Source organism: Onychostruthus taczanowskii, unplaced genomic scaffold (assembly GCF_017590055.1).
Source record: "Onychostruthus taczanowskii isolate IOZ18803 unplaced genomic scaffold, ASM1759005v1 scaffold37, whole genome shotgun sequence".
Taxonomy (NCBI): domain Eukaryota; kingdom Metazoa; phylum Chordata; class Aves; order Passeriformes; family Passeridae; genus Onychostruthus; species Onychostruthus taczanowskii.
In genome coordinates, this window is record NW_024501126.1 from 1,956,633 (window position 1) to 1,980,449 (window position 23,817).

The 23,817-nt window shown below is 40.5% G+C and overlaps 1 protein-coding gene across 2 annotated transcripts in view; it reads left to right on the forward strand.

Annotated features, from left to right (window-relative positions):
* Window positions 1–23,817, forward strand: part of ERBB4 (erb-b2 receptor tyrosine kinase 4) — a 575,852-nt gene that overhangs the window by 480,570 nt on the left and 71,465 nt on the right. For both annotated transcript variants that reach the window (XM_041411680.1, XM_041411681.1), the window contains exon 20: window positions 1,654–1,839. In XM_041411680.1, the coding sequence (XP_041267614.1) occupies window positions 1,654–1,839 (186 nt within the window). The remainder of the gene's footprint in view (window positions 1–1,653; window positions 1,840–23,817) is intronic.

A 23,817-nucleotide genomic window follows, 5' to 3' on the forward strand; every position in this document is an offset into this window, starting at 1 on the left:
AGAACCATTTTTTTTTAAATTTTGCATTAATATATGGAAGGGAAAAAAAATCCCAACTTCTGTGTTCTTCTGGTGGCAAATTTGTCTCATCCTTTTTTTTCCCCCCCTTTCTTTCTTTCCTTGGCACTATTACAGCTGTTATTCTGTAAGTTGTCAGATGTCATATTGTTTTTTTTTGAGGAAAAAAAAAAAAAAAAAGAAGACAGCCAAAATAGCCTTACAGAGCCACAATTCTATCTCACTTTTCATTGTTCCATTGCCATGATGAAATGGTCTTGAAATGGAGAACTCAGTGAATGAGAGAGAAGAGCTTTCTCCTCTCTGTATTTGAATGCCAGTGGCTTGTGATGGCAGCATTACCTCTAAGAACAGTTATTTAGGGTTTTTATAAGGAGCTCCTGTGCTACTGGTCAGGGGTGTGAACTTTAGGGTTAAATAGCATAGCCAAGATAAAACCTGCTGGTCCTTGGTCCTGGACCAGCTTGGTAGCCAAAACCTAGCATGGTAGCTGAAAACTTCTTATAGTCTGGAAAAGGGAAATAAAGTCTTTTCTGTGTACAAAGGTTAAATGTGGAAAAAATCTAAATGAACTCATCCAAGACCTGATGGGAGAGATGATGGAAGTATCAGATGCTGAGCTAAGAGGCTCAGATTTAGAAAGCAAACGTGGTGTGAATGATCTCATTACCTGAAGCTGTAATTGCAATATTAACTCCCAGTATGCAAATGGACCACACTTGTAAAAGTGTGAAAACCTGTGAGCCATTGTCCAGTTTTTGGGTGTAGCCCCTGGGTGAGCTTCCTCCGCCCTAAATGTACCTGAAGGCCCTTCAATAAATATATCTGCTTTTTATTCCCTTAATTTTGTCTGGCCTCTGTTTGTAGGTAGTCCCAAAAAGGCATTAAAACAAGACCAAGGAGACTTTGAGTGAAGTATGTCACACCTGCATCTTTTTTGTGGCTGCAACGGAACAGGAAATGCAGTCTGCGCAAATCTAAAATTCTACAGGGCAGTGCAGAATTTTAGATTTGTGCAGACTCTTGTTTTTTGGGGCTCAGAACATCAAGTGGGCATTACATGAGCCTTGGAGGTTCCCTAGGAATGCCTAGCACTGGACAGACTAGAAGTCATGGCGCTTAGGGGACCACTGTTATGGAATCCTTTAGCCACTTGAGTATTGGAATAAATTACATGGGGCTCCATTTTCCTCATGGTGGACAAAGCCAATTGTTTATTCACATAACTCGTTTTTATACAGTTTTATAGACTTTGTGTGCGACTTTAATTGGTTAGTAACTTTCTTGCTAATTATTTTATTGGTTAGTCACAAGTTGTTACCCTGTATAGATTGGTTACTTAAAGTCTCAGTGTGTATGGTCAGGAAAGGTTATTTGTGAGAGATAGTTTTCATTTTTCTAACAGTGTAAAAACAGTTTATACAGGTGCAGGTTGTTTTTCACCCAGGAATAGATTGTTATGCTTTCACTAGGATTGCTTTCACATGGGAACTGGCAAAGGGCTGGCCTGACGAGGAGAGCAGGCTTGATTTTATGAAGCCTTTCTTTATGACTTCCTACCTTACTACAACACCTCGAGTGCATTGAGTCTTTGAGCACACTGGGGTAACCTTTGGGTCACTTTCATTGTTGCAGGAAGCTCTCATCATGGCCAGCATGGACCACCCACACCTGGTGAGACTCCTGGGTGTCTGCTTGAGTCCCACCATCCAGCTGGTCACTCAGCTGATGCCTCATGGCTGCCTCCTGGATTATGTCCATGAACATAAGGATAATATTGGTTCCCAGCTCCTGCTGAACTGGTGTGTCCAAATAGCTAAGGTATGTAGTTCATGTTGGGGTTTTTGAATAATGTCTTGTTGTTTTCATAATTAACCTTAAAACATGACTTTTTGTTTGTGGTGGGGTTTTTTCAGGTCTGTTTTTGTTTCCAAGAAGGTTGGGTTTTCTTTAAATACACACTATTTTGGCTGCTTTACAGTATTATAGATGACTTGTCAATATGTGAACCAAAGTGTTTTTCCTGACTGTTGTCTTGGTTTGAAAAGACTCAGATTGTATCCAGGTAGGAATGCTTGGCTCCTCCCCTGGGCAGAGCATCTCCCAGTGGGATGATGGAATTTGATCAGCCATGCAGGGACACTCAGTGGTCATGAAGAGAAGAGATCTCCTGGAGGGAGATGGGTTGTGAGATAAAGAAAACTGCCCAGTGAACAGAAGAGAACTGTCCCATCTCTAACAAAGGGGAATAGAATACCCACAAACCATATCTTACAACCCAGGACAACTGTCTTTCCAACTCAGTGTTAATGTGGGATTGTTTTTTGGGGTGAGGGCGAGTGAGGAAAGAAACCCCCATGTGAAATGTGGGGCTGGACACAGGGTGTTTTTTCAGCCTCCTCTGTTGTTCACTGTTAATATATATACTGGTTTTCAGCCCTTCTGGATCTGCATTGCCAGATCTGTCATCAATTGTCTGTCAGGAAGATAAAGATGTCCTTCATGTCACTCCTGGGGTGGTGATCCTCCTGCATTTGGGTCACAAACTATCCTTGGCACAATGTTTTACAGCTGGTTTTAGGCACGTTTAGGTATTCAGTGTTGCACTAAGAACAAGTACTTGGCACTAAGAAAATTGTTTGCAAAGAATAACAACATCTTTCACTGTAGAAGGCCATAACATCCATTTTAAAGGTGCTTTTGAACAACTAGGGTTGTTTACTACAAGTGGCAATTTGGAGCCTGCCTTTTGCATTGAGTTATTTGGAAGTTGTTTAAAGTTTTAGATTATTTTGGAGAAAATGCTTGTTATAAACACATGCCCACAGACTGCTATCTTACATTAAATCTGCAGCCTTAAGTGAATTTCCTACAGCATGTATTACAAAATCTTAATTCAACTTGTAATGTTAATCTTCTGGCACTGAAGAGAAACCTGGAGATTCAGCAATTGTTTTGCTGGACCCAATATTAAGTAAACATTTGCCTCTTTTAACAACTTAAATACAAAAAAAAAATGTTCTTATAAAAGTAAGAAAACATAGAAATTCAGCTAGCACTGTGTTGTTCTTCAGGAAGAGCAGAATTTTGAGGAGCATCATGAATAGGGCTTGTTTTCTTTCCAGAATCAGGTCTGTTGTTAAACCTTCCTGAAGAAGAAAGCGGATAAAGTGACTGTAGGACTGGGTAGAGGTGGGGGGAACCCAAATCTGACATTGCAGCATTTTGTAGATGTGTCAATGTCCTGTGCTGTGGTGGTAAAGCAGCCAGAGGTGCTGCAATACACCAATGGGAATTGACTGTATGGAGATGTGCAAAGGTTTATTTAGGGCTGATACCAGACCAGGGAAGGTGGGAGAAAAATCCATATTCCTGTTTGAGTCCTTTCTCTCAACACAGCCTCCTCCCCATCTGTTCTCCACTCTTTGATTGATAGTGGCTGTCATTATTTGATGCAAAACATTTACCCAGTGCCACAGTGCAGAGGTAATGCTCCATGATTTTCACTTTGTGAGTGCATATGGCCCTTGACTCCTTGGGTCAGGGCTGTGCTGGCTTTGCTGTGAGCCTTGTAGTGGAGCAGACAGCCTGATTCACAGCTTACAGATCTCTGGGAAGGCCTGTGGAAACAGGTCATGGCTTTCCCATGGTAATTCTTACCAGTGGTTTTTCACAAACAGGATGGGACTGCTGGAGTTCATTCCTTGAGCTTTTATTGCAGCATCAGCCTCATTGCATGGTTGAGACAATTGAAAGATGGCAAAGCTCACATCCTGCCAGCAGCATAGATTTCTTTGTTACAGAGCATTTTTAAAACTTTCCAGCCAACAGCACATTGCTAAAGCTTACATACAGTTGTTCTATCCAATCACTAAATGTACATCTGCTTCACACAATGCTTGCTTGTATTCTTTTTATTAACAATACACAATACTTCATTATTAAGCTTAAAATCTTGTGCTATCTTGCTAAGCACATTTTCCTGCAGTCTTAAAGTTTATCTTAGCCAAGCCTAAAATTCAAGCTATAGTTTCATACCTTTGCTTACTATACTATTGTAACTTTTTCTACTTTCAAACTTTACAGCTGCAGCTAGCGCTAAGCTTTCTGTTCTTTCTGCTTCTAAAGCCTACTTTTACAGCTCTCTAGAAATCTTTTTACCTTTACTGTTTCTTACATTGTGAAGCAGCATCTAAACTGATTGCCACTGTACATGGCTTCAGCTTAATGTGGGGTTTGGATTTAGGGACACTTCTTGGAAAATTGTTGCTACTGCTGTTCTTGATCACGTCTGTAATGTGGGAGAAGATGAGGTGTCACAGACACATGAGATCTGAGGTGGTAACCAAGCAGTGCAAAGTAGTGAGATCAGAAATGTAATATCAACTGATGCAGTGTCAGGAAGAGAAAGGGAGTTCCTTTGTAATAAAAGTTGGCCTGTTATTGAGAGAGTTTAGTGAAGTTTATTTATGCTAGTTTATTGAAAATTAATTAAATTTATGTTCTTCCACATCACAGTAATCATGTCAAGTGGGGTTTGAGGGTGTGCAGAAAAAATTGTTTCAACTATAGTAAGAGGAAAAACCTTTGAGATCATCGAACATGGAGTCCCCTTATCCCAAAAAGTAGAATTAAAGTGATACTCATTTTCCATTAGTCTGTCACATTTAACAGTGACTAGAAAACAGGAAAGGTACCATTTGCCTTGAAATAAAGTGATCTCCAGAGGAATGAGTTCTGAAGGCAGCAACAGGCACAAATCCCCATTCACTGCAGGAAAGATGGACATGTGTGTCCACATTCCTGTACCCACTGTGCCCGTGTTTCAGGTGCTGTCATGCAGCTTGGGAGTGCCTCTCCACGTGTTGCTTTTCTAGGCTGTGGGCAGTGATTGGTTGTGTCTTTCTGCAAGGTACCAAAAGCATAATTGCCAGAGTAGTAAGAGGCAAAAATCATCAGTGACTTCCCAGTCCTGTTCTCTGCTCCCTGGAGCAGCTCCTGGTATCTTTTGCTAGATGCATTCTTCTACCCTCACCTTCCCTGTTTTATGGAGAGGATTTTCCCCAGCAAGAAGAGGACTGAAGCCACTGGAAACGCCTCAGGTCTGAAGCTCAGGCTGATTTTTAGGAATTGTTTAAAATCAAGTTGCTGTTGTGACAGAGTCCCTCCCTAACTGTGCTTTTCTCCATCTGCCAGTGTGCAGGCACATATTTATGGAAGTCATTGCTTCAGAGCTCACTTGTTCTGCCAGGCTGTTCATTTCCATATGTCTCTACTTCTGTACAACTAGATGCAAAGCTAGTTAGCCACTATGCCTGCTTGCCAACCCACATATGGCTCTGGAGATAGCTTCTGAAGGCTGATGACAGGGCAGTTATAAAGCATTATCTACTGCCAATTGGAAAAGGCTTGGGTGCTTTTTCTCTTTGCTTATACAGATTGTGTTGAATTTATTCTGATGTTACATCATTGTAGGGTAATTGTGTTCTCCTTCCAGAAGCTTTAACTTCTTATTTTATGGATGAAAGCTATAAAAATAGAGTAGCCCCCAAGCATTCTGCATAAAACATGGTTGTTAGACAGCAGCTGTGTCTAAGGGGGCTCTTCCCTTCTGCTCTGCAGATTCACAAGGCTTCTCCTGGTGTCTCACTTCCATGGGGACTGCCTTGCTTGGAAAGGAATATTTAACCTTTTAGCTCTGAGATCAGCACAGCAATTTTACCTGGAGTTTGCTGTCCAGTAAAGCAGTGAACTCTGCTCATGTATCAAGGTATTTTGCAGTGGGAGCAAGAGAGTCCACCTTGGTGACCTCGGGGTATGGAAGGAGGGAATAATACTTCATGAACACCCTTAGTGTTGGCTCCTTGAGAAGTGGATTGAAACTCCAATTCTGTATGGATGGCACAGCCTGGAAGTGAATTCTCAATGGGTCAATCACATCCTTCTCAGCCAGGGTGTGACAGGTACACATAATTCAGGAAGATTCCACAAACAGAAAAAAGTGCTGTGTGCATTGATATTTCAATGTGTTTGATGCAGTTTCTCTCAGCTAGGGCTGCCCCAACACACACACACACACAACTTGGAGCTGTGAGGGTGAGGACATTGTCGTGGAAATGCCTTTAAGAAGGGAAGACACGTCTGGAGGGTTTTAGTCAGGAAAGGTTGGTTACCCTCTGCCGCTGGTTGAGGTTATCTAAGGGATCTGAATTTGAGGCCCCTGTCTCTCTCAGGGGCTTACAGAAATGCAGTTTTGCTTCTGTAATGTTGCATACAACACATGCTGACTTCAACATAGACCTGAGCAGTCACATCTTCTCTTTAACTGTTGGGTTTTTTTCCCTCTTACAATCATGGTGTCTTTCTGCTGCTGTTGATTTGCGTTACATCTGCACTCATCTTGCTGAGCACTGTTCAAGGACAGAGGAACTTTTCCTGCCCCAAAGAAGTCAAGGTGGAGGGAAAGTCAGGAAACAAACTTTCTAACATGAGGCAGCTTGCCTGTGATCACCTAGGCTGTGGAGGAGAGCTCAGCTCTCCTATGTCTTAGCCTCATCCTTTTCTGCCCTGTGTCCCCCATGGGCTCCCAGACCTGTTTCTTGTGTTCTGAACTGTAATAATTCTTTTGTAACCCCTTGGAATACTAATGAGGTAAAGCAGAAGTTGGTGGTAACAATGGAATGTTGTGGAAAAAAACCAAGTACTTCAGAGGATTACTTTTTATACCTTTTCAATATAAAAGAATTCTCAAATTACTATAACTAAAGCCCTGCAGAGCATCAGTTATCCAGGTATGGAGGAAAACAATGTTTGAAAACACTCTAGGAAGGAAAGAGAGAGAGGAACTTGGGGATCAAATTTTAATGAAGCAGATGCATGTCTTCAAGTCTGCCGAGTGCTATTGCAACTTACTTTGAGTCATTGCTGTGTCTAAGGATTCCCTTCCAGAGGCACAGAGCTGCATCTGGAAGCCTCCAGGAGCCACCAAGCCACAGGCTCTGCAAAGCCTCCTTGCTGCTTCTTTCTGTCCTGTTTAGCTGCTCTGGTCCCAGGACTCTGTGCCCTCCTGAAGCTCTCTTGGTCAAGGAGGGCTTGTCCTGAAGGGGCCTCTCTCCATGCCAGGCTTTTTGGGAAGGGGTATTTATCACTGCACTTCGCAGTTGTGTGAACTCACAGGCTGTGTGAAGTTCAAAGGATCTATGTTGATTTTTGCAGCTGAGAAGCTGATCCAGAAGCATCCTAAATCCAGTGGGTTTGGGCCTGCACTCCTCGTGTCTGAAGAGAGGGAGTCTCTGAGCAGAGGGCCTGTGAGGTTGCACTGTGAGTTGAGGATCTTTCTTCTCCAGCAAGACTTGATGGATGAGGAACAGTGTTAGAGACAGCTTTTGTTACTCTGCTACAGATGGGGTGAGAGAGAAGCTATGAGAAACAAGAGGAGTCGGGGTAGCTGGACAGGTCGGGAGGAGGTGGAGGACAGTGGCTGTGCTTCAAGGTCTTTCCTTTTCATCAAAGAATCCTACAGCTCAGTGGCTATTCCATCCAGGAGTGAGCAAAGGAGCTTAATGACAGTCATCTATCAGCTGTCCACATTTTAAGCTTCAGGATGTGTCTCTTTGCCCTGACAAGGCTAATTGTACAGTGATAATGGCCTTCCAGCCCCTCCTGACGTGCTGACACTGGCCAGGACCAGGGCCAAGGCCTGTGATAATTATCACTGCAAGCAGGCCCATTAGCATAAATGTAGTTTGCTAATGGGGCTGCTCCGTGAGGACGTGCAGTGTATAGAAGAGAGTGATCTAAAGCAAGGGCTGTGAAATTAAAACCATATTGAAACAAGGCTTTAATTTTGTAGAGGAGCAGAATCAAAATACATGGGGGAAAGAGTCATCTTCCTCTCTTGAATTCCTCTACAATTTCCTTTTTCTCTTCCTATTTGTCATGACTATTTTCACACTCAGCTGGGAAGCTTGGATATTCACAGATGGAAGGGAAGGATCCTTTTCTGGTGCCATTGGAGAGCTCTCTCAGAAAACATCATGCCACTGATTCTCAGAGGGGCATTACCCAACCTTGCCAATACCAAGGGACTTTTTGGTACATTGCTGGGTGGCTCCCAAAGTTCATACAAACTTGAGAAGCCCTTGCAGCAAACATGAAGGAGATCTTGTCAAGTTCTTCATCCCATCTTTTTATTTTCAAGTGGTGGAAGGGTTCAGATTTCTTTCCTGCTGTGATGATCCGGGCTGTCTTGGGCTTATGTGGGACAATGATCCTCTAGATTTTTTTTTCCATGCAAGGAATGTTTCTGTGCATAACTATGTACCTATTTATTGAGAATTCTGCACTGTTTTGTTTTCCTTTGTTCACCAGTCATTTCTTCTGGTATATGGAACTGGTTTAGTAACTTTTCTACCAAACCAAGTAGCCGACAGAGGTTTCATGTGGAAAGGATTAAAATGAAGGCAAGCTGAGAACATTCATCAGCTTAAATGCTGACCAAGTTCTTCTCATTTCCCTTTCTCCTTCCATCTCAGATGGACTGTCTACTCACTATATTCCCAGTCTTTCTTTTGCTGTAATTTTTTTTTACTTTCTTTACTTCTGTCTTTCCCTTACTATCACAGTGCTTTGTGTCAGCACCTGTTTCTTGGTTTTTCTCCAGTGTCACCATTTCTCCTTCACTCTCATTCCCTGGCTGCTTAGCTCCCTTCAGGAGCATCATATCTGCCACCCATCAGAGCTCTTATGCTGTCCTGTCTCACTCCAGGGTTCAGAAAGGACTCAGTTCCTTCATTTCACATAATAAAGGTTTTGAAGGTTTTATGGTGGGGGATAGGACAGGTTTATAGTAAATTATAATCCTAATTTCTCCAGTCTTAATCTGACTCATGGATTATTATGTAGGTTCCCTCTTCCCTTCTCTCTAAAAATCCAGTGTTCCCAGAAGCATGGTTCATGATTGTGAGGGGGGAAAAAAAAACCAAAGCAGAATTTCCAGTCATTTACAAATCACATCAGGCCTTGCGGAGGCACAGCAATGAGCGATTTATTGCACAGAGACAGACAATTTATTGTTTTGTTAAATGAAAGGTGCACTTAGCCCTGACATTTATGGGGTTTCTGATATTAGAGACCTGACAGCCCCAGGCTAGAGAAGCTCTGGAGGCTTTCCTTGATGCCCCAGCATTCTCATCAAGCACACTGAGCTGCGTTTGGGGACATGGGACACACTCAACATCACATTTTCCCTAGCAGTCCCCAGCAGACTGGCTTGGGAAAGCATTATTGAAAACCACTCTTAAATCAAATTTAAGATATTACAGGAGCCCCTGTGAGGGTCTGTCAGGATTTCCATTATAAGCACATATTTTTCAGGTTTATAACTCAGCCATAAAATTCTGCAGGACTGTGACGTGGCATAAAATGTGTCAGCCAAAGCTTTTATTATTATTCCAGAAATAGATGTATTTGGCTGTGTTTTAAGTTGCAGAACTTCAGAAACAAAAGCTGGATTATTCTCTCTATATACCCATAAATTAAAATGCAGTTTTCCCTAGTGAATACCTTTGTCTCAACATTGTATTTTATAACAAAACTTATACTGTTTGGATAACTACAAAAAAGCAAGGACCAAAGAAAACAAACATACACACACACAAATATATAGAAAAAATATACATGTTTTGTGTATTATTATTATAATATAAAATTATTGGATATATAGTTATGATCTATTATATGTCTTATATATACAATAGGCCTTATTGTATAATATAGTATTATTATATTATTATACTATAATGTTATTATAATATTAAAATATATTAACATAATATTTTTTTTTTTTTGTATATAGTCCATGGGCCAGAATAAAATCCTTGCTGCTTCTGTTTTTATTCACTGTGTGTGTTAGCAGAGGGAATCATATTCCACACTCCTGGAACACATTAATATCTCCTGATTAGAGGGGAAATAAAACTGGGTTATGTGTCCCATGGACAACAGCAAGCATTAAAAGAATGTGTTACCCTGAGCTGAAACAGTTCTGAGCAGTTCTGAGTTTTCCAAACGAAGATTTTTTTTTTTTTTTGAGACTTTTGAGAAATCTTTGGATTTGTGTGACATTTTTTTTTTAATTAATGCTTAAAAGATTGTTTTGAAAGAGGAAAATAAAGCTGTCTTTCAGAAGAATTTTTGAGCTGTTTTTTTTCCAAAATGGTATTTTTGTCAGGCTGTTTCATATGAATAAACCAGATCAGTTTTAGAAAAATAAGCTTTATTTATTTTGGAAAATAAGGTTGCCTTTATTTTCCTCAGCTTAGGGTTAATTTCCTAGCCATTGAACAACTTTTTATTTGCACAAGGCATAAATGTTATTTATATACTTTAGACAAATAGAGAATTTGGTGTTTCTGAAGTGGAGTGTGACTCTTTCTGCAATGACTTTGTTTTGTTTTTTTGGTTTACTCTTTTGTTTTTGGACATAAATACAAACCTTGTAGTCTCACATAGAGGTAAGTATAAGTCCAAAATACATCAGACAGGTGTGTTGTCATCACTATATAAAGCTCTGACTTTATCTCATCTAGATAAGTGAAAAATATCCACTTATACCCGAAAATGGAAGTCAAATTGTAAAAGGTGCTGTGGTTTGGGGGTATGAGGTTCACCACAAGAGAGTTTCAATGTTTGGGTGTATTTAGTCGAGGTAAATGCAGGTTTGTATGCTGAGTGTCAGCCATAAATTTAGCATGGTTAAATACCCAAGAGGAGAACAAGTGTGTCAGGTAAAAAACAGCAGTGGCATGAGAATGAATGAGTCTTGACTGGCTATGAATAAATTTAGGGTGGAGATTAGAAGAAGGTTATTAGCCACTGTAAGTGGTAAGGTTCTCAAATCCAGTAAAAATAATGCAAGATAATTAATGACTTTTAAGGTGGAGCTTGGTGAGTTTATGAGGCAAGTGTGGACTGAATGGCACAGTTGCTTTTAAGGGGCACACTTTGATGGCACAATTGCTTTTGGTTCCCTGTTTTAAAGCAGAGTAGCGACAGGACAAGAATAATCAATGAAAGAATGTGTACCCACACTCTGTTCAGAGACAGCTCAGGTCTGGAATTTGGAGCTTCAGGAGACAGAGATCAAGCTGTGGCTTGCACTTTGGATTGTTTCTTGTTTTTCTGTTTCTTGCTGTCTCACCTTATTCCTTCTTAATTCAAATTAAATCAGATTCTCATTCTGTTAGCTGAACTGAATAATGCATCACTCAGTTTTTATTTAAATCAACCAGGGTATTCATGCAATGATGATGCTCTTCTTGTGAGTAAACACATCAGAATCAATCTTGTGTGTTCAGCAGCCTTCACCCTAAGAATGAAAATGAAGCTTTCACTTCATCTCTGTCTTCCCCTTGCCTTTGCCTAGGGCTTGCTATCAGTAATTCATAACTATGTGTACAGTAGGTGGAAAAAAACACATAATGGAATTATTTAATGAAGACTTTATTACATTTAAACATAAGGATTCTAGTTTGTGTTGGAGACTAATGACTCAAAACACTCTGCAAAACTGGCAGCTCAGAGAAAAGATAAAATAACAGTGTCTCCAATTTTGGCTACATTTAAAACCACTTCATTATAGTTCAGAGCTCACCCACCTGGACAATATTTTAGTGAAGAAGGAATTTATTCTAAGTTTTCCCAGTCTTTCCCTGTCTATCTTGCCTCCCAGTTCTCATTGTGTCTGGTAAGATATTCAGACCTACACATCTTTTTGGATTACCAGTAGTCACAGGATAATGTCTCATTTTGTCTGTCACCATTGTTGCATCCCTCCCATTAGTTATGAATTCTTTTCTACACTGCTTCTTACAAGTACAGCTTGTTACCTCCTTCTCTGTAATCTTTCCAATATTGCTCTTACTTGACTTTCTTTCCCTTACCCTGTTCTGTCTTTCTGAGACTAAAATCTTAATAATGGTGTTATGCTCTGTACAGTTCTGTGTATCTTGAAATATAAGACTAAGGCTAATAATAAACCTTTTTACATCTCATTTTAAAACCATGAATGTCAGAAAGAAAGGAAGTTTAATCATAGAAATGATAGGAAAACTTTGTTTTGACAGCTCTATATTGGGTCTGTGTTGTGGGCTTTTTTTTGCTTTGCCTCCCAACTGGGATAAGCATAGATTTAATTTGTGGCACTTTATTTTGGTCATAGAAAACTGCAAATTGGTTTAGAACTGTGCTTCCTCAAGGACCATGCAGAGCTAAGTGGTGGTCAGCCAGGAGTTGCATGAAACACTTATTTTAGGGCTAATTTTAGGGCTAATTTGCAGAAAATTATAATGAATAAATGATCTGTAAAGTGAGCAGGCTTTTGGCCCTTTCTCTGGGCAGTCTAATATGATGCACATTTTCTGTGCTCTCTGTTGCCTCCACACAAGTTAGGAAGGCTTCTTCTACAGGGCAGAATCATATCTAAGATTTTTGGTGTTTTTATGAAAAAATGTGGTTTAGCCCAATTTACCTGGTGATTTGTGCTTTTGTAAAAACCTCAAGGGTTGTTTGCATATTGTTTGGCCTTCCTTGGAGCAGGTTTCAGCTTGGCTGCCAGTCTTTACTTTGGCTGTTGCATGAATGGGATTAAAAATAACTGATGTAAAACATATGAGGAAGCTCCTTTTGCCTGACAGAGCTGGCCACTGATCAGAACTTTAACATTTGAATAGAGAGCAAGATTATACTTTCCAAACAAAGCTGCAAAAATGCACTTGGCATATTTGATCTAAAAGTTAGCTCAAACAAGTTAGTTTTAAATACATCCATAATTTTTACTTTATTTCCTGGAAGGTGCACTATGGAATGTCAGGTGGATTATATGGCAACATATCTGTTTGTGACAGAATAGATAGAAAAATAACATTTAAAAACTTTTGAAAATACTCCTTCTTAGTGCCTCTTTCATTGCAACACAGACCAGGAGATGTTTTCAAAAAAAAGAAATAAGATGTGTCAATTTTCTTTAAGTAGTTGTTGCTCCTAGTGCTTGTTAATATTGTCTAATTTTACACAAAAGAAACTGATACTACCACTGTGTATTTTATTATGATATGATGTCGCATTATGATTACAGAATGATAACAGGATGTCATGTGTCATAACAATTTAAAATAATGTACAGTTCCTTGTCGAAAGGGAGAGAAATTTTAAGAGAAAAGTTAAAAGGCCTTTTTTTTAGTGCATGCACATGCTTGTTTTTGTATTGGCAGCAAAGTATTAGGGGTCTTGTTGTTTTGGCCAGCAAACAAAAGACAGAATCCATATGTGGCATTCTTGAATTTATTTCCTTGGTAAGGTCCAATGTTGTGTAGCTTCCTGTAATGAATGTATCTAAAGTGGGAATCCACAAAATGAGAAGCAGAAAAGCAGAAGCATTGCAGGGAATATTGCAGCAGTGCCCAGGGTCTGTCTCCTGCTCATGCTCTGCAGGAATTGTGCTGCAGCAGGTGGGTGTTGGTTTGTAGCTAAAGAGTGAAGCTTGTGAAGTCACCTGGCATTTTCAGTGGAGGTAACCTGGGAGGGTTTTTCATTTCACACTCGGTTTGTGTGCAAGACCTGTCAGGAGCTGCCTTCTGCTTCCACATGGTGGCCATGAATTGGTGGCCTTGCTCTCCATCTGGGCTGCACACAGGGAAAACAGACACAATTTTTAATCTTGAGTTTTTGCCCCAGAACAAATTAAGGTGAAGAAAAGATCACTTACATTTTTAAGCAGTAGACAGCAAAATGCCACTGATTCCTAAGCTCAAACCTTCCTTAGCCTAACATGCCTTCTCCGGTGGCACCTGCACCCAGTGTCAGTTCAGAAGGCAATGATTCAAATGGGACTCTATGGCAAAAGACAAGATACAAGGCTAGAAAGGGCTGGATTTGATTCCTGGCTGTTTCATAGAATTTTTTTTTTTTTTAAATGAGGTTTAGACACATTAGTTGAACTCTTTTCAGCAAATGGACTTGCACTCTTAATGAAATAAAGCATTTGGAGGATCTAGTGAAAGGCACTGCACACATACCAAGTGTTACTGCTCAGCTGCTTCTAATTGAATTTCATGAGATCATGTATTCCAGACCTGTCACAGGTTTGTTTATTTACCTCAGCCTGAAGTGCAGGAGTCAGATTCCAATTTCCAGACCCAGCATTCACCTTGGTTTCCTGAGAGTGTGCAAATTGATAAATGCAGCTGTATGTTACAGCTTTGTTGGCTTGCACCAACAGCCTGCTTGTGTGAGCTCTCTTTTAGGTAAACTTTTTAGATGGAGGTGGTTTATGTTAACCAGTTCTACTGGGCACTTCCAGGGGCTGTAGCAAGCACTTGCAGGGTTTTATCAAATCAGAGCTGGCAGGTGGCAAGTCTGAGATGTGTCTCAATACATGTGGAATATGCATAAAAGTCAGGCTAAAATCTTTGTGTTGAATTCTCCACGTAGCTGGTTTTCTCGAGTTACATGGGCATACTTTTATTTCCATCTCAACCATTTAAAAAATGTCATTATCTCTCTATTCACACCAGGAGGAACATAACCTGGCAAAGTCAAAAGTGTTTGAGCCAGTTAAAATAGTCACAAATGCCATGAGTAAGAATGATTAGGAACACAGATATGTGTCTGTGGACTTACACTGTGTAGTTTAAATTTTTGGTTTTCCAGATGCAGTTGACACGAGACATCACGTCATTTATGGCCTGTAGTTGGTTTATGAAGCCAAAACTTACCAGAAATGGATAGAAGAGACTTAAAGTAGTCTTCTTTTTATAATTGATAACATGAGCTTTCACTGCCCTGAAGAGAGTCAGCTAATGGTATTTTGAGCCCAGCAGCAAATGGAGATTGTTAAAAACAGCAGATATTTTAACCTCAGCAGTTCTGTAACACACGACTTTTTCTAATGTTCCTAATGGTCAGTACAAGTTCAGTAACAGAAAAAACAACTCCATAGGTGTTTTCTGTACAGTTTCTGAAACACAATTCCTGGCTTATTGTCAAGTACTTCCTGTGATCCATAGGAAGAAAGAAAAAAAACCTACCAAACAAACAAGTGAGAACCCAAAGGAAAGCCGCTCTTCGTGTGGAACATCAGCAATCTCCAAAAGAGTCACACTTTTTGCTAAGCCATAAAATGAGTCAGGTAATTCTGCCTCAAGGGTGCCAATGTACTTGGGTGCCATATGGAGCTGGATGGCTCTTCTCTTCATTCTAATTAGCAGACAGAGGAAAACTTCCTCTGAATGTTTACGTACCCAAAGCTTTTCCCATTCCAGCAAACAGATTTTCCTGGCCAGCTACAATCTTTTGAAAGTGTCTGGGCTTAAGCATGGTGATCTAATAGAAAGACTGGAACATAAGAGCCCAGGTAAATGTTATGTAATTGAATCTGTCTCTACATTCTGATGTCTGCCTGCAAAGTACATTCCTTTTTTCATCCATCACCTTGTTGATGCTCATTTACCTTGGCATTCGGAAAGGCTTCTTCTCAGATAACATCACAATTAAAGAAAGAGTTCTGAAATTGAGCTAGCCTTAGTGGAAACTGGTAAAAGGCATGTAAAACCCTTTCATTTATTAGGACAACATGCCATTTACAAGGAAAACTATAGATGGCTTTCCAAAGCTGCCATGTCTCATTAGGTTCAGCGTGGTTCAGACTACAGTCTCTTGGCTTGTATTGTCATAGAAGCTTGAGATGAAATTACAGCCCATAATACTAGTCCCCACAGGGACTAATTTATTTTCCTGCAGAAACAAGCTGTATTAATATTGCCCAAATGTGTCATTATTGGCCATTGGTGTGTGTAGGTGATGCTGGTGTGTGAGTGACACTTCTGTATCATAGTTGTTGGAATATCAACAAGGTTTCAGTGCCTAAATAGCTCAGACTTTTGTGAAAACCTCAGCCTGGAGTAAGAGAAAATGTGGTGTTCTCAAATGTTGCTCTGTTGTCTTGGTGCAACCAGGTATTTCAGTGTTCAGTGTTATTTCAAGCAGACTTCAGTAGGAAAGCCATGACTGCAAGTGGGAGTGATATTTTTTCATGGTTTGAGCTCAGTGTAAGTTGAATAACAACTGGTCACCTCACAGATCCAGTGAAAGGCCTTCTTGGAGCTAGAGAGAGATGTGTGTTGGTTTCATCCTTAGATCTTTACTCATTGCCCATGAAAAAATGAATCATTTAGAAAACAAATTTGCCAATTGCTGGTTCGTTTTAAAAACACACTAAATGTTTAAATAGTAGTCTCAGCACTGGTGATAGTCTTGCTTTGAGAAGGAGATTGGAGTAGTGACCTTGAGAGATCCTTCTGACATTTCTGTGTCTGCTCACAGCTCTTCCCAGAGAACGTGTGGGCTGGTGTAAGTTTCCCTTTTGTCTAACTTCTGTATTCCAAGCCCAGGTAATGTCCAGTAACAACCAAAGTAACATTCTGTACAGGGTTTTGCTACTTGCAATAGGCATTACTCTCTACTTCTATTATAAAATATTATAAATACAGTAATCAGAGATGAACTAAAGAAAGGTAAGAAAGTGGAGTTCCAGGCTGAGTAATTCTGACTCTTTAGTAAAGGGCAAGCAAATACTTCTGTCAGGAGCACCATTAGAAATAAAAATTAGAAATTTCCAATTCATGGAAATAGTGAAGCACATTATCAGAAGTACAAAATAAAGTCTAAAAAGTACTCCTGTACTTTCCTGCCTTGTATGCTGGCCCTGCATACTGAACTCTAGTATTGTTTTCCTTTGTGTGACAGCAGCCATGTGCAGAGCACAAATCTCAAAGTGAAAATTAGGAAACGAGCAAGTGTGAGGTGAGGAACTCTGAAAACATTTAAAGGGCTGAATATGCAGAGTTTCAAAGGAAATGTGATTTGCTTGGTAGCAGTTTGCATTCCAAGGGCCAGCTCATGACACCTCTACTCATTGTCTTGATTTTGAAAGACAGGTGTCTGCTAAGGAAGGCAGGAGTCTCCCCTGAAATGGAAAATGTAAACCCCCTCCCTCTGAACTGTTATAAATTTGAAATTAAGGGGCTCTCAGGCAAAAAAAAAAAAAAAAATAAAAACAAAAAGGGAGCAGGAATAAAAGTTCTTTATTAAGGAAGAAAATAAAAAGATAAAATAAACAATGCAGTAAACCAAACAACACTGACAGAGTCAGAACACAACCTGACACCCTGTTGGTCAGGGTGTTGGTAGCAATCCAATTGGAATTGTGGCTGCAGTCCTCCTGGAGTGTCAGGGGTGGTTCTGTTGGAGCAGGGATCCTGTAGAAAGGGTGAAGTCTTCCTCTGAAGATTCAGTGGAAGAGGCAGCTGCTCCTCTGGGAAATCCAGTGGAAATCCAGTGGAGAAAGCTGTGCTGGTGTTCCAGAACTCCAGATTATATCTGGGTAGGAATGCTTGGCTCCTCCCTCTGGGCAGAGCATCTCCCAATGGGATGCTGTGTTTCTTATCAGACATGCAGTGACATTCCGTAGCCTGTTATCAGCAGACATCCCCCCAGAGGGAGGAGTGGTTGTGGAAGAGATAAGGCAAACTGCCCACTGAACAGAAGACAACTGCCCTACAGATGGCAAATAGAATACAATTTTCTTGGCAGTCCAGCATACTAATACATGTGCAGTGTGTCCTAACCTGGCTGTTAGTGGTTTTGCCCCAATAGCAAATAGGGGTACAATGTCCAGAATTCTTTAGCAACTTTGCTATTGTTCAACTTCTGCAGAAACAGTGCCAGCTCCCAAGGAAGATGCCCTCCAATTTCTTCTGCTGCCTCCCCCATTCACTGTCCAACCTCTAAGCAGGGACAGAACACAGGGAAAGTAACCTCCCCCATTTGTATTTGTGGGACTGTGGTTGCAGATCCCTCCTACTCTGTGTACAAAGGCAGGATGGCATTGGGAATGGTGGATAAACATTCCTTGAGCCATGCAAAGAGCCAGTGAAGTACAGGTCATAAGCCACTCCAGATGTACTTGGACAGATAATGGCCATAAACAGATTTTTCTGATAATAACTAGTAGGGTCTGTGAGATGGGAAAGCGAGTAAATTCTGGAATGGAATCAGTAAATTCTTTGCTGTCTCAATTGTCTTCTGCCCATACTTGATAAGAAAACACATGTGCACGTTTATTTCAGCTTTAGAAAGAAAAATGCACAATTCCTTTCTTCCATGCATTTGCCTACCTTCTCACAGGGCTATTTTAAGAGCACAAGCCACAAACACTTGGGGAGTCAGAGGAGCATTTGTGAGCTCCCAGAGGTTCATGTGCTGCTGGCCAGCAACCCCAGCTGGAAGGTGGCACTTTGGGAGGAGCTAAAGCAGTGGGATGTTTGGACACTGAGAGGAGTTTGAATTGTAGCCAAGATTAGGAGCCTTCTGGGGAGAACTGAGCAAAGAATTCAATGTATAACCTATTAGATTAATTAAGGGCTTTTCCCCCCAGCTTTGTGAATTAAAAAAAAAAAAAAATAAGCAAATTCAGTGCAGCTGTCGTGTTTTCATCAAGTGATGCTGCACCTCCAGGTGCAGAGAAAGCCTGGAGCTCCTCTTTGCTGCAGGCAACTCTATTGGGTTTGGGGGTTTGGAATGGATGTTCCTGGGGCTGTACTGGGGGAGGGGCTTGGCTGCTGGAAATTTTGCTGGAATATTCATCCCCTATGCTGGGCAGTGCATAAATGTCAGTTGGTTTTTCACCCTATGGCACTGAAGGCTATTAGACTGCTAATATTTCAAAAGTGGTGGTTGATTTTGGTTTTCCTTGACTCTTTAGGCACTGAGGGGTCTCTGTAAGGTAGCAAACCTTAAATCATCCTCTTCCATCTGCTTTTTCAGGCAGTGCAGTAATGGCTGCTGCAGACAGGTCCACAAAATAGCTATTTCCCATTAAATTTTATTCATCCCATCCTTGTAAACATATCTGAACAGAGGGAAGAATCTGTCCTGTCATTTGCATTTATTTTGTGAGTTTTAATTTATTTTCTGCTGGCATTCAGGTCACCAAAACATTGTTATGTTTCTTGTTCTATTTTTCATCATATAAAAATAAATGTCAGGATAATCATTTGAATAATCTTTCTTTTTTTTTTATCCTGAAAGGATAGGTACTTTCCTTTCTCCAGTCTCCTGTGTGTCTTCTTTCTGTTTAATGTAACCTTTCGTAGATTAAAAAGGCAATGATGTTAATAGAATTGCATAATTGTCAGGAGATAATGTTCTCACAGTGAAATATTGCTATTGAGGCTTAGCTAAGGCATTTAGAGCAAACAAGCATGCAGAAACAAAACAAAGATGTTTATTTTCAAAGTGACACATCTTTGCCATCACTGGTGTCTGAATCCTCAGATTTCTCATTCAGCCTCTGTGGGACTGGGACTCCAACATTCCCAGAGCAGCACCTCCCAATGGGAGGTCTCCTTGGTCATGACCAGAGAGGAGCAGAAATTTCAGAATTCCAGCCCAAATCCAGCCTTCCCAGAGATCCAAGCAAGTTTGGGGGCTTGGTTATAGTGGCCGCCTTGTGTTTAAATTCCATATCAGTTCAACCTGTGCCCATGCAATTACACAGCGAGGGGAAAAAAGGGTAAGGTCTGAGCAAGTGGACTCACACCTCATCAGTACAAAAAACCTCCTTCCTACAAGGTTAGATTTCAAAGGGGTTTGGGGCAGAGCCAGTCACTGCCAACCTAATTTCTGAAGGTTATGTGCAGAGTGTTAGTGGATGATGGAAGTGAATTGTACAGTATTTATGAAAATATTTTGCTAATAGATATTGGTAGCAACAAAGGTCAGTTTGGAACTGGGCAGAGGACTGATGGCATGGAGCAGTGTGGTCTGGAAGGAGAGGGAGAAGAAGAAGCTAAAGGCTGTACATTTATAAAAAGCCAAGGCCCAGTGTCTTCTTTTCAGCAATAAGAAAAGCCAAATATTGTCTCTGAAAATGCTTTTGAAAGCCCTCCTAGATTTCTCCTTTCTGGATCAAAGTATGCTGAGTATGTAGTTGAGAAGCCATTCGAGTTACTGCCACTATCTAAGCAACAATTTAACACATAAAAGTTTACATTTTATATAAAGATATCTTTAATATTGCAGAAATATTAATCTCAGCATCTAAAAAAGTGTGAGAAAAACTGCTTCAGTTTCCTGTTGGCAGTCTCATGAGTGAAACCATGAAATGAACCTTGAAGTGGTTAATGGGCATCTTTTATTGTACCTTCTGTGGTTGTGTTTGAGACACCGTGCCCAAATGGCATTAAGAAATTGGAGCTGGAAATCCATCTGAAATGCAAGTTTCCAGGTGGATATGTGTGTATAATAGAACACATGATGCCAAGTGCAAGGGTTGTCCCTCCACCTTCTATTAGGGGGATTTTGAATTTCAGACAAAGCCAAACAATAATAATATAAGGTTGCATGAAGGTTAATGTTGTTTAGGCAGATGGTGAATTGCAGATTCAACCTGTTGTCACAATAATGAATGTGTTTGAAAAGATGTTCTTGTGGCAAATGGGAGAAAAATGAAACAGAATATGCACATGCTTGCACACACAGACTTAGCATTGCTGCCTGCCACTCGCACCCAAACCTGTACATGTATGTACTTCTTTAGAGATTCTGTATTGACCATTGCCACAAATCAATATAAAAAGTAGGACCACAGATTCAAAAGCATGCACTGTTAATACTGATGCCATAATTTTGCCTGACAGCAATGACAGAAGCATTTGATCTGAGTCAGGTGAAACTTTATATCCCTATTAAATGTAATTTCCCCCCCTTCTACACCACATCCATTTTTTACCCTTCTCTCTTTCCCCATTTTACAGTTTCATAGCCAAGTAGTCCACAAAAGAAGTGTTTTACAGGGGCTGGAGTGCTCAGCTAAGTGTTTCTCCAGTGCTTTGAATCTCTGTGGTTCTTTCTCCTCAGGAGCCCTGTTAGAATATGGAGTGGCTTTTTGATGAAGCTGTATCACCCCATTCAGTCAGGTATTTAGCTAAAATAGTATAGACCCAAAGCTTTATGTTTTACTGTAAATCCCTTTGAAAATAGGTGAGCAAATCCCCTCTAGTTGCAAAAAAATCCATTGGAGTCAAAGCATCTGTGGGGATTTGTTCAGGCTAAATAAAAATAATATGGGAGGTCAGCTGTAGCAGTAGTGATAAATCATTTTATGAGGGACACAGCTTTCAAAAAGGATTCCTGGCCAGCCATACTTGCTAAGTAGTCATCCAAATTATCTGAGCTTATTGCCAACACCTGGTTCAGGACCCTTGTACACAAGATTAATATAAATGGGCAGGAAGGGGCACAGCCCACTGCTTCAGAATTGATTCTGTTCCTGGAATCCAAAGGGGATTTAGGATGCTTGCAGCTTTTGCAGGCTGTATCAGTTACACATGTCCCTTTAATACTTCTGTTTTTCTGCAACTTTTGCTCAGAATGAAAGATTTGGGGACATCATTACTGAAAGTTTAGGACTCATGTAGAAAATTCCCTTTGTATTTGTACAAACCCAGCAATCCCTAGCTGAAGAAAAATACATTTGCTCTAGAAAGAGGCAAAGAAGAAATTCAGAGGAAGCCAAAACTCTTAATATAGCCTTTGCAAGGATTGCAACTTTATCAGGCTAGGTTATGCGTCTGCTGCAGAGGTAATTCTCCATTTGGACTTTTAACAGACTTTAATCTTTTTTTAGTATTTTTGCAGTAATTCAGTATAAAAATTAAAAATACTTTGCCCTTCCTCCAAAAGCCATTAGAAAAGCCTTGCTTTTTCCACCCTTCTTTCTGCCCGTGAGGAGTTGTCATTTTCCATCAATTCCATTTTCTCCAAACTGTGTATTCAGCTCTTTTTAAATATTCATTTTTCCATTATATTTTTAACCTCACTGTGATCATCTTTTGCCTAATTACTTACCTGATTGGTTTCAGCTATATCCTGAGGGGGGATGCCAGACTAAAACCAGCAGTGTCACTAGATAATGTCTGGAAATTGGGAAGCTAGACATAGTTAACAGGAACCCAGCAGGCTCCTTTGGAGAATGACAGTCACCAGAACCAGTGGAGGCTGGAAAATGGGGGCACTTGTTACTATAAAAATAATAAATATTATTATTTGCAATATTTATTTCTACTTTGTATGTAGTATAATATATGCAACATTATCTATAACATGTTATTATAATTATTGCTTATTATTATTGTTGCTGTTATTATTCTAATCTCATATATTAATTTCCATGGCATCAGCATTCTTTATGTAATCCTACTTGCAGCAAAAATTGCTCAGAATCTCAGAACACATGAATGTGTGCTGTGTTTGTGCCAAAAGGTGGTACTGACCAGGTGTTGTACTGGCAGCTGCAAACACTCAGTAGGGAACTTGTGCCTTTAGCACTGTGTAGTCCAAAAAACACCTTTTAGATAAAAGTTTCTTGTCTCATCCCTTCCATTGTGGTAGAAAAAATAGGGTGGAATAAATAGAAATAGCAATAGTTATGTTTAAACTCTCTACTGTCTACTCTCCCGCTGCAAATATTTACTTCCAGTACAATACAAATGTTCAGTGAACTGGAGAATCAAAGGTGTGTTAGCTGTGTAGACACAACTGCTTAATTTCAGAGAGCAGAGTAAACAACCTGGAATGAAATTTTGGGGAAGGAGGAAAGTATTTGAATTGATCAGCCTCATTAGCAGACTGCTGCAATCACCTTTTTTTCCTCGGAAATCTTTGCTGTGTAATTAATCAGGCCTTGTGAGAGGGGATTGCTGGTATTTATACAGGTACAGCTGTGACAAGCAAGATAGGGTTCGGCTCTCATGCATTTCCAGTGGAAGATATCTTGGAGGCAGGCACAGAAAGAATGGCAGAGATGTTTGCAGCATTCTTGAGGACTCCTGGCATTACTCTCTGTCAGTGTGTACTCTTTGCTCCCCAGCAGGATGGAGTTCTCTGAAAAACTTTTAGTTTCTGTCTGTTGGAAAGCTGCAGATCACAGTTGCTGAGATCCGTGTTTTCAGGCGCAGCATCAATTAACAGGGGCAGACTTTTAGGATGATGGATAAAGAATGAGTATGGTCCAAAGGCCATCCAGTGAAGGATGACACCAGCCTGGCCCAGTGCTGGAAAAACAACCCTTGACTGGTTTAGCTTGGCCTGGGGGTGTTGGTCTTTCTCCCAGGTGACACAGCTGCACACCTCTGCAGGAATGCTTCTCTTCTGGGCCCACACCTGGAGAAGCAGTCCTGCATGGACTTCCCTGCCCCTTCATGGGGGCTGTAGTGCTGCCTCTCACCAATCAGTGGATGTGTGATGGATCCAGAAGTTCATGTCAAAGCTTGTTCTTTGTGAAAGCTTTTACAGGAAGTTTGAGTTTACATGAGTTTAAGAGATTTTACTTGCCTTGTGCTTGGCTTCCAAATACTCTTTATTGCAGGGATGCCCAGTGCAGATGTGGCTTCCCCACTAATAGAGATTTTGGGAGGGGCTGCATTCAATTCTAAATGCAGCTTTGTCTCAGCTCAGCCAGCACAGCTTTGTTTGGGTTGGTGTGTGACAAAAGGAAGAACAAAAGCCTCGTGTTGTAACTCATTTTATTCCCCACCAAAACAAAGAGGAGAGAGAGAGAGAACAGGGCTGTTATGGAGATTATCATCATTCTTTTGAGACACAGTGGTATTTTCCCAAGGAGGCAATGACATTTCTTAATTACTCTCTTCATGGGTAGCCATGTGTAGAGATTACTGGGGG